Here is a 17,706-nt window from a genome sequence, read left to right on the forward strand (position 1 = left end):
TAACTAGACAAACCTTAGGCATCAACGCTTACTAACACACGGCACTGGTTATCAAACAGTCCCTACCAGTGTGACTCAACTAAGGTTATCAAACAGTCCCTAACAACATCAAGATTTCGAAGACCGTCACTTCTGTCTCACACATTTGCCAGCACTAGCTCAAACTGAATTAACTATGTTCAGGGCCGTCTTCGAGAATTTAAATACCTCAGCCGAGCTAAAATAAATAGGTCATAACGAGTAATGAAATATAAAGGCTTGTAGGCCCAATACCTCAAATGAATTATAGGTAAAAAAAAAACTGGGCATAACATCTAACAAGAGGATCAAGAATTGTAATTATTTTATAAAAAAATAAAAAACATATGTATAATTTTTTCACCCTCGAAAATTAAGTGTCCCGACCGTCGCTCGGGTTGCCCAACCCACCCATCTAGCCCTGCCTGTTTTTAAAAGGCCTTGATGTGGCTTAAATCGAAGAGACGAAGAAAAGTGAAATGCGGGTCTTGGTCTAATACCCTAACCGGAACCCGTAACGAGAATGTACGTCCAACCAACGGGTCAGGTTTTATCCGGTTCGGTCCGGTTTCAACTTTCAGTGATCACTCGTTGAGCATAAATAAATAAGCCCATATTTCCCCCCTTTAAAAAAGCATCAAAACAAGTCCTTGGCAAATCGTTATTGTCAAATACTGCCACTATTTAAATTAACATAATTTTCCAAACCTTTCACCTTAGGGTTTTGCTTTGCTAGTGTGTTTGCAGCAGCCAACAATACACAGCAGACCTTCTTCATCAATGGGGAAGAAACGAGAGCGGCATCAGAATCCAGAGCCTTTCTTATCGGATGACACCACCAACAAATCCTCCGTCTCCAAGAAGCGAACCAAACCCGCCAAACAACACCAGCAAGAAGAAAAGGTGTGTGCTTTCCCTACAAATTTGCATATAACAATCACAGATCTCTCGACGAAACAGATTTACTTACCTTAATTAATATGTATTTTTCAGCTGTTATCGGCGGGCATGAGCTCAAAGATTTTGAAGGAGGCTTTACTTCAGCAGAGAGAGATTCAGGAAGAGACTGATGCAGAAAACCCTAATAACATTGTGTTCCCGGACGAACCTGTTATTCAGGCTCAGTTAGACGACGACGTCGACAATTTTGCTGGATTTGCAGATAATCAGAGTCAATTTGGTGGTTATGAGGTATCCTTATACTTTATTGTTTATTAAATTTAGGGTTTAAGGTTTAAGGTTTAGGAATTGACATCAGGTGTGCAAACGAGCTGAGCTACTCAAGATTGGATTGATAAAAAGCTCGAAACTAGCTGACCCTCAAATAAAACTTGTTTAGTTACCAAGATTGAGCTTTGTATGGGAAAATTGTTTAGGCTCGCGGGCCTTAACGGGCATTGTGTGTTTTTAAGTTTTTAGATAGATTTTTGGACTTAATTTCACACTTCACGTTAGAGCTTGTTTTGGCTGCCAAAGGTACTGTACATGACCTCAAGCCGAGCTTAAGCTCGTTTAAGGTTTATTTAACCATATAAAAATAAAAAACAAGGCATATAAATTAGTAACTTTTAAATGAGCTGAACCCGAACCGGGCTTGGTCCTGAAAAAAGACTCACGGGTTCATATAAAGCCTTACAAAAAGAGTTCCAAACGAGCTGAGCTCAAGCCCAAGCTCTCATAAGTCAAAACAAGCCAAGCTCAGCTCATTTGCACACCAGGACATTATATGAATTTGTTCATCAAATTTAAAGTTTAGGGTCTAGGGATGAATCACATTCAATTTGGTGATTATGAAGTTTCTTAATCTTACATTATTTATATTTTTTATGAAATTTCTGTAATCAATAATATTTTGGTTGAAATATTGTTTTATTTTGATATCACAGGATGAAATTAACGAAGATGAAGAGAAGTTGTTGGAAGCTTTTTTCTCTAAGGATGCACGAACACAGCGAACTTTGGCTGACATTATTGTGGAGAAATTTAAAGAAAATAATCAAGTGCCTGCAGGTTTGAATCCTTTTGATATCATGATTACAGTTTATTATTGTTTATGATACTGAAAATGGTAGATAGGCTCATCTGCAGGAGTTCAACCCTTGCCCAAATTGGATGATTCAGTCATTGAAATATACAAGAGGTGATACACATGTCCATTATTGAATTTAATTTATTTTAACATGAATCATGAGTTTATTGATATTAGAAGAATTTTGACATTAATCATTAAAATATTGAATTTTTATAAACTCTGATATGCAGAGTTGGGGAGCTTTTTAAGAAATATACGTCAGGAAAGGTGCCATTGGCTTTTAAAAGCATACCAGCAAAACAACATTGGGAGGAACTTTTGTATTTAACAGAGCCAGACAACACGGATTGATCCGAGTTAAGTCTTGAGATCCATCTAGAGGACCTACAAGTGGTATCATAGCTTTCGGCTCGACTTTTTGTGGTTTTGGGTCAAACTTTTCGGGTTTTGATCTTAGTTTTTGTTGGATTTGAGGTTGATTTCGTGTTACTCACCTCTTTTGGAGTCCCTTACACCTTGGAAATACACAAGATTCACCGAATCTAAGTTTTTAGTGTTTTAAGTTTTTGTGTCCGGACTCAGATTCGGCTTAAAAACTCAGATCTAGGCAGATTTATTGATTTTTAGACTAAAGTCTTTTTGACTTTTTGGAAGTTTGGGTGTTATATTCTCAAAATAAATTAATTAATTAATTAATTAAATAAAATAAAATTCGCATCGGGTACTGTAGCAATCACTTTCCGAGGTACTGTAGTAATCGCGCGGGGGGGGGGGGGTACTGTAGTAATCGTTTCGCTTCGCACGGGGGTACTGTAGCAATCGTTTCGCTTCGCACGGGTACTGTAGCAATCGCTTCGCACGGGTACTGTAACAACTCGTTTCGCTTCGCACGGTGTACTGTAGCAATCGCTTCGCTTCGCACGGGTACTGTAGCAATCGCTTTGCATCGGGGGCACTGTAGCAACTCATGCGAAATACTGTAGAAACTCATGCGAAACACTGTAGCGACTCGGCACTGTAGCAACTCGGTACTGTAGCAAAAAAAATAAAAAACTTAAATTTTTTTTCTTTCAAAAAAAAACCCCCGAGTTAAAAAAAAAACTAACCGAGTTAAAAAAAATGTCTTACGAACTTGAGCTTGGAGGAAATCTGGATATGGGAGAAAGCCGAAAGAAAATATTAAAAGAAGAATTCGACATGTTTATACATATTAAAGGAGAATCGGTTGCCTCTCTCATCAACAGATTTGAGTCACTCGTCTCCAAAATGAGTAGTGTCAGTATCATCAATGGTTTGTTTGAGATCAACATGAAGTTGTTGAATTCACTGCCTTACACACGGAACATCAATGTGGTTACCATTAAAAGAACCACAGACCTGTATACCATGACACTCTCAGAGTTGGCTTCTACCATCAAGTCTTTTGAAATAATTGAAGATAAGCTCCAAATGAATAATCAGTCCAAAGAAAATAAAGTTGGGTCAAGTAATAAAGTTTGGACAAGTGCTGCCGGTAAAAGCAGTCATGCATGTCCTATCATTCCCGACACATCACCAGTCGATGAGGTAAATCACAATTTGTGCACTCAAGCTTGCATAAATAAGGTTACATATTATAGATATCTTCAGGACGAAGTTTTGAAAGAAAATGCAAAACTTCGTCAATTAAATGCTGAATATGTAAAGGCTGACAATATCTACGTTGAAAAGATTAAACTCATCATGATGATGTAGCAAATCTTAAACTTAAAATTTTTTAAAAAGAGCATAATGTTATTTATTATAAAAACATAATTAATGATTTAAAAGATGAAATTGAAAAGTTAAAACTTGAAGTTTCTGACAAAAAGGAAAAAGAAAAGCAAGTTGAAAGATTTGAAGCATCATCTGAGAAATTAGATGATCTTATTGGAGCCCAGAGAAGTACTAAAGTTAAAGTGGGGTTGGGGTATGATTACACTGCCGTACCACCACCATTCAATGATAACTACACCAGCTTGCCCCACTTTAGCTATAATACTTTTCCAGAGGAAGAAATGGAATACGGGGTTGGTAGAATACCAAAGCCTGTGAAATTTGTTCCTGCTGCCTCTCAAACTGCTGCTCTAGTCCCATCATATGATAAATCTGACATCAATATGTCTTGTGTAGCAGCTGGTGATGTAAATGGTGGTGAATGTGGGACGGTTAACCTGGGTTGTAAGCTAAAAAGAAAGTTAGAACCACGTTTTGAATCATGTGTGGATCTAACCAAAACTATTAACAATCCAGTTTGTAATAAAGTTTGTGAATCCATGTTGGGAAGTTTAAAGTAAGGGTCAAATTATGTATTTTGTGAAAATTCAAGTGATGATAGTTATACAAACGTTTGCAATGAAAATGAATGTTCTTCTTCTGACTCAGATTATGAAACCGTTTGTGATGAAACTTTTGTTGAAAAATGTGTCAACGAAAGTAGGCCTGTTGAGGTGAACATATCAAGTTATTCATCATCAAGTTGTAAGACTGAGGATAATTCAAGTAAAAGCAAAGTTTTTGAAAATGAAAAGACAAGTACTTCGTGTAAATATGTTCCACCAAATAAACGATCATTTTCTCAAACAACCAATCAATTAAGAGATCCTCAGTCATACAACTTCTGTGATAACAATTATCAACAAAATTTTGTTGATCCATATTACACAAATGCGTTTTATAATTTTGTTCCTTTCCAAGGATCATCTTTCCCACCGCACCAACCACATTATAGTTCAGACGAGTTCTATGGCACTCCTAGGAGAAAGTGTTGTTTTGTGTGTGGTCACTCTTCTCACCTTGCAAGACATTGCAAGCACTGGTTCAAGCAACAACTTGATATTCAAAGGCGGCTTAGTCAGTCCCCAAAAGGAGCTTTTAGTAGCCCTGATTCAAGGACTGATCAAGCTGATAGTGAACCTAGTGAAATGGATGTGAGATCCAAAGTAAATAAAGTAAAACACAAAAAGAAACCTTTTTGGAAAACCAAGAAGGATAAAATAAAAAAGGATCCTAAGACTGTAAAGTCTGAGGATTCACCAAAAACAGTTTCAAAATCAAGAAAAGAAAAGTCCAAAATTTCCAAAACCAAGGAACAAGTTTTTACTTGGATTCCTAAGGACTGTTCTTCATCAAGTGAGGATCCAACAAGAAATAAATGGTTTTCAGGAAATAAAATCAAGTTTGGTCGATTACGGTTGACCTTCCTGGGACAAAAGTATCCCGGGAACCCATGTCTATTTGAACGCTTAGTGCATGCTGGGTCAATCAAGGAGGACTATCAATAGTATTAGGTACTTAGATAGTGATTGCACCCGGCATATGATGGGAGACGAACCCTTGCTATTTGATGCTAAACCATTTGATGGCGGATTCGAGTCTTTCATAAGCGACATGGGAGGACAAACTTCATGGAAGGGAAGCCTTATTTAAATGGTTCAACAACAACTTTTCGAGCGTTTCTCAAACCAACATCATCCAACTGCTTCTCTCAAGTGATGGATCCAGCATCAGCTGTTGGATCTTGGTTTGAATCTCTTCAACTTTGTTATACAATGTGATAATGCATGCTTAAGATAGTCCATCTGACAACAACTTTGCTGACCTTTTCACTAAAACCATCGATTATGACCGATTTGAATTTCTGGTCGAATCGTTCGGCATGATCAATTTTGATTAAAACAACCTATCTATCTTTTTGTATATAAAATTGTTAATATTTTTCAAATATATCACAATTTTAGAGGGAGAAAATTGAGTTAAGTTTAACTCACCAAAAAGATTTTCAGTTTGCTTTCAAGAAAAACTAAAACGAGTCATTTTACTTAACAAAAAGATTTTACTTCTATTAAAGAAAATTTTCAAAAATTCAAAAAGTATTATCCCGCTTAGAGGGAGCTCCTTCGTAGATGGAGTCGGATATTTAAAATTTTCAATTAAGAATTGATCCGACCATGTGAAAAATGATAGTACATTGGTATGCAATGATCTTAGCGCATGAAAAGAGTAGATCAAAAGTCCACAAAATCATTCACAGATGTGTAGGTAGGCTTGACAAACAAGTAAGTGTCGGGTGATATAAACCTAAATTTCTGTCGGTACTAGTGGATATACAATTATGAAGCGGTTGCATGATTCCATGAAGTCATATTCATGAAGGCAGAAATGTAATTATACATGTCATACCCAAGCCTCTCTTTACCTTATCACAGTTGTCTTATGAAATATGTGTTAATTTTTAATTTTTCTTTGAGTCATGAAAAGAAAAAGAAAAAGAAAAGAAAAAGGAAAAGAGTCAAGAAAAGAAAAGGAAAAACAAAAAAACAAAAGAAAAATCAAGAAAAAAAGTTGAAAAATAGTCTATCTTAGGATTTTGACTTCTGCTTTATTTCTTCATTTATTTTGATTTAAGCCTTGGATTTTCTCTGTTTGTAGTCATACAAGACCTGATTGTTAAGTCCCTGAATATTATGCTTTCTTTTTAATCTTTATAGATTGAGTCAAGTGTGCAAAAATAAAGCATAAAGTGTCAAGTATGTTAATAAGAGTACTGTGATTAAATAAGAAAGGTTTAAGTCAAGTTGAGGTGATATGTCAACACAGAGTAAGCCCGAGATATGATGGAATCAGTAACATGTCTGATTAAGTGGGGACCACATAAGCACCGTGCCTAATTGTACTTTAAACGTATCACTTTGGCATCAAAACACTTGTCAAGTTAAACAAACGGACAATATCTGCAGTTGGTGATGAAATTGTGACATAATAATATCAAAATGGAAACGCGATCTAGGGCTTTGCAAATCAATATGATTCCATGTTATGATCTTTCTCACAAAAATATTAAAATCATTAGAAAATTTTGTAAAAATTATTGATATATAATATTAATTTCATCTTTACTCTTATCTTTTATTGTTTATTTTGATTTTGTTTTATTTTAGTTTTAACTTCAAAATGCTATGTATATATTTTCGTAATATTAAACTATATGAAAATGCCAAAAAGATTTTAAGTTTTTATTGTGTTCGTACATATTTTATTAAACCTTGTTTATTCAAAATCACGTGTTTTGTGGTTAAGGTCGTTCATGCAAAGTTTGTTGGAAACCTAGGACTTAAACAAATCACTTACAAGTTGAGGGACTAAAATTGGGAGGGTCTGTGAATGAATTATTCTTTGACCCTCGAGAGGGTCTGTGAACGAATCTGATTCGTTCTAAGTTCTGTGCAGTTATACATCGACAAGTAGATCAAGATCAAGTCTGCTTAGAGTTGCAAATGCTGAAGTGCTTAAAGAAAACGAGAACGTGAAAGTTGGTGGTTAAAACTAAAAATGAACTGACTTTATCTGAAGACAAGGAAAGAAACCAATCTGCACAAGAAAGTCAACAAAAGAAAATTAGATGTCGAGCCTCCCGCATCTGATGTTTCTAAAATTTGCTGTTGCCGATCATTCCTAGAAAATATGATTAAAGTTCAAGTCTACAAGATTGGAAAATAAAGATTTGTTCAAGATCCAATCTCGTTCAAGACCTTGGATCAAGACAAGTACTAGTTTCAAGAAACAAAGACGAAGCAAAGAACTTGACGAAGGTTCCTCGACATACTCAATCCTAGAGGGAGAATGTAGGGCCAATATTATATATTGTTTTTAGGATTGTATATGTCGTTTTAGTTTGCTTTAGTCGGTGTAGTACGTACTCGGTACATTTATTTTGTAAGTTTATTGTGTAAATTTTGGAGAAATGGGGACCCTATACAAAGGCCACTTAACCCATTTCCCCACAAGAACTCTTTCACAACACACAACTCCAAGGAAATAAAGTTTCTCTCTTCACCTACTTCTCTTTTTCTCTCTTTTGTAATAACAAACTAAGATTCGAGATCCGAGTGTCGTTGGTGATTTCCGTTAACCAACAACACGGATTGATCCGAGTTAAGTCTTGTGATCCATCTAGAGGACCTACAAACCAATAACACTCGGATTGATCCGAGTTAAGTCTTGAGATCCATCTAGAGGACCTACAGATATGATCATACTTTGTGATTAAAGTGGGTTTTGCAAAAAAATTCTTTGAAATAAGGTATTTTTTGTGCCTATATTTTTCAAAATATGCTTGCAATTCCCCATTACAGGGATGTTGTGGCGGTCTACATTTCAGTGATGTTGTTGTGCTAAACATGGAAACCATGAGTTGGACCAATCTAACAAATGGCTTCAAGAAAGTTAATGACATTCACATATTGGATCTCTTGACTCACGAATGGACACGACCCATTTGTAAAGGAGTTATTTCTATGCATCGAGAGAGTCACCCTGCCACCATGGTTAGTCATGACCAGTTGGTAATTTTGAGTAGCAGTGGAGAAGGTGATGCAAATTATTTAAATGATTTGTATATTTTGGACCTCAAAACAATGAAGTGGAGTTCGCCAGAACCAAAGGGTGATGTACCCATGCCTAGGGATAGTCACATTGCGGTCTCAGTTGACAATAAAATATTTATCTATGGTGGCGACCGTGGGGATCGTTACCGTGGCGATGTTCATGTTTTCAATGTTGACACGTTCACTTGGTCAAGGGTGTAACCACTCGGGTTTTTCAGATACAACTTATATCCATAACCCGACCCGTCGTAGGTTCGGGAAATTTATCGCTGGAAAGTTTCACCGTTTATCGAGGAATTTCTATACAATTTATATTTATTTATTATATTTATTTAATATATATAACTTTGGAAAAAGTACATTTTGAACCCAAATATAAAGTTTAAGCCCATAATATTTCCATCGTTAATCTCCAGGGACTAATTTGTAAATTCTGCATATTATGTTCATAACCCATTTACCAAGACCCGAATCCATACCCGTTTAACCATACCGTGACCCGTTTAGCTTTCTTGAGCCACAATCTTCGTTCTAAACTCGGAAATCGTGCTTTTGATTATTAATACTATTCTCGGCCTAAACGATTATGTTAATTAAGAAACAAGATCTTATTTGATGCGTATTGATATAATTAAAGAAACCGACTTAACCTAGAATCAGTTATATAACCTAGGGTGAATCATACTTCAATTCCTCGCGTCTGAACCTCCTATATGATCCGGCAACCCAAACCCCTATGGTTAATGGGTTTTTGAAAGCTGCATGTACCTGTTCGTGGTCCTCCTTTGCCGAACGATTTTACTTCCAATTAACCAGTGTTTAAACACCGATACAGGTAATAAATTATACGTCTAGGTTCGTCTTGATAAGCTGTACATTAACCCTAACTTTAATTGTATAAACGATTAACGGATTGATCGATCGTTGAATTAAGGTTTATGATTAAAATTGGTTTTAGTTAGTTTCTGTATAAATATAATCGTTTATAAATCATAACCAGCTGACACCCTAGCACAGTTGGCTAGGGTGTGTGCGCTTAATACAGGTCCGGCCATTAGGTCGCGGGTTCGAGTCGGGCTGGCCTAAATTTTTGGACTATTTTCTATTCTTGATTGTTTTAAATTGTTTTTAATAATATACAATATATTATAATTAATATTAAATATTAAATAAACAACATTTTAGTTAAACCGACACCGTAAGTTAACGTTTTGTGTCAAATAGCTCGTTACAAGTTTTTGTGTGTGTGTATATATATATATATATTATTAATACTAAAACATCATTATAAAACCGACACTAATATGGATGTTTCTTGTCATAAAACGTCTTTATGAATTTGCTCATATTTATTGAGTGTGTGTGTGTATATGTATTATTTGTTTTAAACAAGAATTATAATAAACGTATTAACCATGATTAAAGTGTTAATGTAATACCCGTATATTTAAAATATTTAAAATAATAAATATTAGTAATGGATATAAGAAAATATATAAAGTTGAGTTGGATAATTTATTTTTAAACTTCATAAAATCGTTTCAGTAACATAATGATTTTTGTAAAGTAACATAGTTATCTTACAAGTATAAATTCAAAAGCAATAAGTATTAACTAATGTAAGGTATGCAGTTGTGAGAGAATTTAAAGAACGAATATATATATACACATTTAGAAATTAATAGAAAAAAAAATCTATGTATATAAAGCAAACCTCCAGTTGGGGATTTTTGGATAAATACAAACTGTTTTAAATTGCTAATTCACAGCAACTAACGTACCAGAATACCATAATATGCTATGAGGATTTCGTGTTTAATAATGAGTATGGATTTGGGATATATATATATATATATATATATATATATATTGAGAACCATGTTGAGTTTTAAAAACTTAAGAACTCAATTCTTAGCCACACATTTTATTAAATGGATTGGATTGTATGGTTGAGATTAAATCTGACTAAAAAGTCAAAGTATGAAAGAAAATAAAGTTGTAAGTGATTACACTAATTTTTACGTCCGTTACACATGTGTAATAAGTCGACTCGGCGCGTAAAAAATTCTGTAATTTTTTTACGTGTACGTAACTTACATATATTACGCATGTGTAAAAAAAAATTCGAAAAAAAAATCGTTACACTGAGTTCTTTCGAGTTCTTAAAACTCAAAGGGGTTCTCATTTGAAATCTCCCCTGTATATATATATATATTCTGTATCAAAACTCAAGTTCCTATATCTAATTCGGTCAGCTTTAAAAACCCCGTAAACCCTTGATTACGACTCACAAACCCTACCACCTACTCTCACATCTCGCCTACTCCGTTTCTGCTTCCAACGGCCGCCGGTGACTCCATTGCCGACGAGTCGTCGCGAACTGATCTCCCAGCAATGTGAGTTATTCCCGATTCGCCATATTAGTTTTAAAATCCGACGCGTACACCACCACCGTCACGTATCGTGTACCACCAACAACCACCGCAAGTCAGAAGCCACCGGTGTCTTTGTTAGTTCACATCTGGTTTCCGGTGACATATGTCGTGCACCGCCGCTCGTTTCGGTTTCCTACAAGCACCGACAGTTTGAGTTACCGCCTTCGATATTTGTTTGTTTTGGAGAACCGTCTCGTTTCTGTGCATCTTAAACTTTGTTCTACAATAGAGGTAATCGTCGACTCACTCTCTTCTAGTTCGCATGCGCCTAATTAAGTTGTTCAAATACGGCGTCTATGATCGTTGATTTTTCCGGCGATGGAAAACGTTTAAATACAAACTGTATATGAAATTTCTAATATAAACAATACATGCATAAGAAAAAGAAAATCAATTCTGTGTGGTTCGTTTGATTCTGTTGGTTGTAATAAGACTAGTTGCAACTATATTTACTTGATTTGTAGTGTTCATGTTGTGTTCATATATATGACTGGTAAAAGTTACTGAAGACTCATAATAAATAATATGAATGGTTCCTACAGCCACCATGTGTAACTTTTAAATCAAACTTGAAAGCTTAGATTTTTCTATATATATATATATATATATATATAATAAATTAGAATTAAAATTTTGATGAATAAAAGTAAATAAATAAATAATAATTCAAAGTTCAAATTAGTTTATACACGTTATTTCTATATAAATCATGAATTTTGAAAAGTGTTCGTTCCGGGGAAAAATCAACGAATCCGCTAAAGTAGTTATGTTAATACAGCTAATTCCGTATTGTAATCAAACCAAAGGTTATCGTATGGCGTGCGCACACTAAGATTTAATTGACTGTGCCTTGCTTGCTAAACTAAGGTACGGTTTCCGTCTTTGTTTCCTCTTAGTATTATTAATATTCTGTTACTTCGTAATACGTTTTCTGTTTTGGTTTACTCATAGTATAAATACTATTCCATTTTATACTCGGTGTCCGTCACTTTGTAGTGCGAACTTTTCGTTAGCTTCTATTACAGTTTGAGTTCGACTTATTGATGACTGTCGTTTGAGTCATGCAAAAACCTAATTAACCTAAGCAGCTAGGGTAAGTCATGTATCATATCCACCAGGAGTATGTGGTCAGTGTGAAGTGAAATCAATTTCTAAACTTATGAAGTAATTCAATTAAAGTGCTGATCACACTAGCAAATGGTTTATATGTTGTAACAAGCAAACAAGTAATCACGTGTTCAATCAATTAACAAAGACAAATCACACCTGGGAATCCAAGTAATTAACCTAACAGCAAACTCATGCAACTTAACAGATTAACAATCACTTATTAACACCGATTGACTAACTAGACAAACCTTAGGCATCAACGCTTACTAACACACGGCACTGGTTATCAAACAGTCCCTACCAGTGTGACTCAACTAAGGGAAAGCGTATGCTTCATCACATTCAACTAGTCAAAACAACCCTACGAGCAATTATTATAGCAACCGGCAAACTAATCGTTCTGATCGACAAAAACCTAAACCGACTGAATGCACAGCAATACTAAACATCAATACTCATAGATTAATCAAAGATCATTACAATCAATTCATTCTAAATACATGAGAAAAACTGAAAGATACAATACTCTACATCCCGGGTATGACTCGAAGAAACTAGCTGCGCATCGGCATCTCTCGGGCCTCGGTTATGATCTGGTAGGCCATGTAGGACACTTAGAGATGATTGGGGATGATCGGGACTTGCTCTTCTGCTCTGGAAATCGTCTGGAAGGTGAATAATGGCGTCTCGGGTCGTCCAAATGTGTTATATAATAAAACCCTAACTTTCACGATTCTGGGGACCATCGCGTAGCGCGATGACCCACCTTCAACACCCATCGCGCTACGCGATGGGCCTCTTTTCTCAGCAACTTCATTTAACTGCCTCGGTAAGCGTGCTGGACATCCCGGGTCTTCATTCCATGCTTATACATGTCCAAATTAAGCACGTTAAGTACATGTAACCTGAAACACAATAAACATGTATGAAGTACCAAAGTTCCTAAAATAAACGAGTAAAACAAATACGTTAACCCAAATAAATATGTACAAATAAACCGAACATCACATCCCCACACTTATCTTTTGCTTGCCCTCAAGCAAACTCTAAAGTAAACATTAACCGCCATCATAGGTCAACCAATTATCACCATTAATATTAGCAAGGTTTAAGATCATACCCAGTTTCCCAGATTGACACTTTCTAGATTGACAACCCACAAATAAAGTTAATGCCACCATAAAACTATAGAATCGCCCAGACAAGTGTACTTTGTTCCGGTTAGGGCATACATGTTTATACCCCTCACACTATCAACACTCCACTCGGTTCAATATCTGGACTAGCAAAAGGTGTGCCAGTATATGTCTCTGCCCTCAATATACCTAATATGAGTTAAAACTTAATATGCTTGCAAGTCAGTCTTATCTCCACCCATTAACCACCGGTTGCATAAAGACTCGGACTAGGGTTTTGCTGAGGCTTAGGTTTGGGTGCGGATTAGGCTTATTTAGTGACTCAGGTGGATGAAACCCAGTTAAGCAAACCAATATACAGACTCGCGAATACAAACGAACTAATTACATAATCAACTGCTATTTACAACTGAAATACTAACTGAGACTTATTTTGTCTTTTTCCTGATTTTTTAATTTTTTTTTGCATCAATACTAACTGAAATGACTGATAATTGCAACTCAGAACTTAACAATTTTACAACTCGTCTGACTAAGTACAACTCGATAAATATACAACTCGATAACGAACTGGATTTCATCACACAGGTAAAAATAAAATAAAGGCCAAGGCTGAAATGGTGTGTAATGTTCAGTTTAACAAACGAAAAGGAATAAGGTTCAAACGGGCTCCTAGGGGATAATGTCGGGTAAGGAATTTATTTAGGGAGGAAAATATGTACGGAATGGGTTTTCTAAAGTCCTAATCTCCATACAGGTGGTGGTATTAAGATCTCGAAAAGCATGTGACAAGCAAGTTCTAATTCTGTAAAACATACCGGTTTTCCTCAATAAATGGTAAGACATGTTTTATATCTATTATATAATATGTGTATTAAGTATATGGGCCAATCTCACAATATTTCTGAAAATATGGGCTGCCGATATGAAACATGTATACCCTTCCCCTTGACTCGTTATCCCGGCCTAAACGATTCCATTTTCCAACTTCTCATTTTAAAAACATTTGTCGGGATAACTATCGAGAAGCTGAAAAACCAACCATGACCAAAAACCTCTAACTTGGCATTAATAGCAATAAGTGGCAGTTAACAAGTTAAGTTTCTGAATACTCTTCGAGGTACTATTGGGCTAAAAATTTTCAATTTTCCCCCATCCCCACACTTGAGGTTGACATTGTCCTCAATGTTAAAATAATAAAACAATTAATAATCATTTGGGGGACAGGGTTGAACTGACAGTTTGACCACTTAAAAACTTGGGGAACAAATGTGATGAACTAAAGCAAAATATTACAGGGCATCGCGTAGCGCGATGCCCCACCTTCAACACCTGATGGGCCTTTTTTCTCAAAAACTTCGTTTAACTGCCTCGGTAAGCGTGCTGGACATCCCGGGTCTTCATTCCATGCTCATACAGGTCCAAATTAAGCGCGTTAAGTACCTGTGACCTGAAACACAATAAACATGTATGAAGTACCAAAGTTCCTAAAATAAACGAGTAAAACAAATACGTTAACCCAAATAAATATGTACAAATAAACCGAACATCACTTATTTGTTAAGTTTATAATTTATTTATGTAACATGCAATAGATTATATATTTTGTACTCATTATTGCATGTCCCGTTAGTAGCATTTTTGTTGCATATTTATATGAAACTAGCTTTTGTACTCTGTCACCCGAGCATGTCTGAAATGTCGTATGGGCGTCAACGACATGCACTTATCGTGACAGTGCGTAATAAAAGTTCACGGCGTCTCTAGCTTGGCCCCTAGAGGCTATAGATCGATCTTAGCTCTGAGTTTGCGTTTGTTGTGTGGAGATGGAATAATTGGTGTACGCCTCGCTCACCGTCTCATAGGTGCATGGACTAGCTAGCTGTGTACCAGTCTGTTCTGTTTAGGCTCATGGGTGCTTCCTTCTCACGTGACTTTTGAGTTCTTGATATGTGTAGTCACGTGGTTTGATGTGTATATGTTCTGATATGTTTCTGTATGCGTTTGATTTTGTTCCGACCAAGTATCGAATTATGCGTCAGCTTATGTTTAGTATTTTTGTCAGTAAAAAGTTGGTTTCGAGTTTGAATCAAAGTTCTTAGACTTATTTTTCCTTAGTCCGTCCTTACCTATGCTATTGTTCTTTCCGTTACTGGGCAATTTTTGGCTCATTTGTATTTTCTTTGTTGTGTTTTTCCTATTTGTTTACAGGTAATCTGGGACTCGGGGGAGTTAGTGATCAGAGAGACTAATGAAGTTCAAGGTTTTTAAAAAAAGTAAATTCATTTTGGTTTAATAATATGACTTAGGTTGCTTTGATTTATGTGGCTTTGATTTGATATCTGTAATAGTGACACGCCAGCCTGTTCCGGGTTGGGGTGTTACAGTTAATGTATATTTTACCATCGGATTTCGTTACAAAACTCAAGATATAAATTTTACGATAATTATATATTTAAACGTTTATTATTATTATTATAGAATATCTTAACTCATATTTATTCAAACTAATTAATTGTAAGCTCGATTATACGTTAAACAATGATTTTATAATTAAATGATAACAATAATCCGTAGAGATCAATCGTTCAATCCATAATATACCAATCATAATTGTAACTCAAATCACATCGAAATCCTAAATTCGTTATACATATTATATCATTATAATTCACTCGTAATATCATTTAGTCAGGATCATTGTCGGTAATTCTCGAAGAGCGTGATTATCGTTTCTTGTCGTAAACATTTCCGTTTGGCTTATTCGATCAGGTGAGTTTTATCATTCCCCTATTTTACTCAGTTTTCTAAAACGTTTTGGGGACATATGCGTATATCATACTACATATATACATATCTATACATATATATCAACAAATAGCAAACGTGTAATTGTGTGTGATTAATCAAATCTACTTGTTATGTGCTTATTTGTCTTTGTATGCAATCGTTTGACATATCCCCTTGGAGAGGGTTCTCATTCTATTGACCACCGCCCGATTCGCTTGGCAACGGTCTTATTCTTATTTGCTCATGTTTGATTACCTGAGTCCAATTCGCTTGGCAATGGCTTAATCGACAACTTACTTGCTTATGGTTTGATTTCACTGCCGCATTTATTACGTTTTGCTTATTTATTATATTAAACATTATTTTGGTGTCAAAACTTGGTGGTAAACTCACTCAACATGTTTGTTAACAAAACTCCATTTTCTACACATATGCATGTTGCCTGAAGTTGAAGTATGGACACTTAGAAAGACCTTAGGGTTATATTGAAGACGAACTTGAATTTAAATGATTGTATATATTTATTTGAGTTGTATTGTTGTATTTGAATATTGTGTGCACCTTTGAAATAAAATAATTAATTAGATATTGTCATTTATATTTATGATAGTATCTTCGAGTTGTGAGCAATTGGATCACGCCCCGGTATTTCCGCCTTAGGTTGGGGTGTGACAAAGGATAATATATATTAACTCCAATCATACTATTTATTCATTAAAGTTGTTATAACTTATAACTCATAATGCAAATTAAAGAAACTTGTGCGAATGTTTAGTTTATTGTGCACGGACCATCACTAGGAGTTAGAGCAGGACATGCTGCGGTCATGGTTAAACCAGAACAAACCTTTTTCCGTAGGGATGGCAAAAATCCCCGAATCCGACGGGGAAACCCGAAAACCGGCTTATTTCGGGTCGGGTTTTGTTTTTTCGGTTTCGGGTCGGGTTTCGGAGATTGTTTCGGGGATTGTTTCGGGTTCGGGTTCGGGTTTGGGTTCAGGTACCCCCGCCCCGACCCGCCCCGATATAATATATATAAATATAAATATAAATAATATATATATATATATATATATATATTAAAAACCTACATCCAGTTTCAATTTCATATCTGCATATTGCCCCGCCGCCCCCGATTGTGTGATTCACACTTCTCTCCGGCCGACGCGGCCGTGAATCCAGCTCTCCGGCAATCCAGCTCTCCGGCCCACTTCTCTCCGGCCGACGCGGCCGTGAATCCAGCTCTCCGGCAATCCAGCTCTCCGGCCGACGCGGCCGTGAATCCAGCTCTGATCTGTTCTTCGGACGGAGGTAGATCTGATTTTCACACTTTGATTTTGTAATTGCAATTGTTAGATCTGATTTTGTTTATAGCCCACCCCAACTTGTTAGATCTGATTTGACACCAGGAACTTTAGTCTGCATATAACGATAATGTCATGTATGGTCTGTTAGATCTGATTTATGCATCAACTTGTTAGATCTGATCTGATTTTCACACTTTGATTTTGTAAGAACTTCCTTGGGGTTAAATTCACTAATTCAGTATATCGTTTAACCGAGGCTATGAGTGGTAAGAACTTCCTTGGGGTTAAATTCACTAATTCAGTAACTTCCTCACAATCACCCTGTGCTTCAGAACAGAAGCAAGAGATTTGAACTTGGCCCTTACCCCCATTGAGTTCCTTTAATTCTTCTGCCTTCTTGTTTAAACTTGAGAAAGCAGAGAAACCAGTGTCATAAATCATTTAAAGCCTGAAAATACTTTGTCAGATTCATTTA

At 35.9% G+C, this 17,706-nt stretch overlaps 1 protein-coding gene across 1 annotated transcript; it reads left to right on the forward strand.

Moving 5' to 3' along the window:
• The first annotated feature begins 798 nt into the window (after window positions 1–798).
• LOC143602529 (bystin-like) lies at window positions 799–2,401 on the forward strand. Its single transcript, XM_077079602.1, has 5 exons — window positions 799–921; window positions 1,012–1,209; window positions 1,905–2,028; window positions 2,095–2,158; window positions 2,281–2,401. The coding sequence occupies exons 1-5, from the start codon at window positions 799–801 to the stop codon at window positions 2,399–2,401; spliced, it is 630 nt and encodes a 209-aa protein (XP_076935717.1).
• The last annotated feature ends 15,305 nt before the right edge of the window (window positions 2,402–17,706 follow it).

This window comes from Bidens hawaiensis, unplaced genomic scaffold (assembly GCF_021521415.1).
Source record: "Bidens hawaiensis isolate Kalapana, Puna unplaced genomic scaffold, B.hawaiensis_p1.1 tig00001960_1, whole genome shotgun sequence".
Taxonomy (NCBI): Eukaryota; Viridiplantae; Streptophyta; class Magnoliopsida; order Asterales; family Asteraceae; genus Bidens; species Bidens hawaiensis.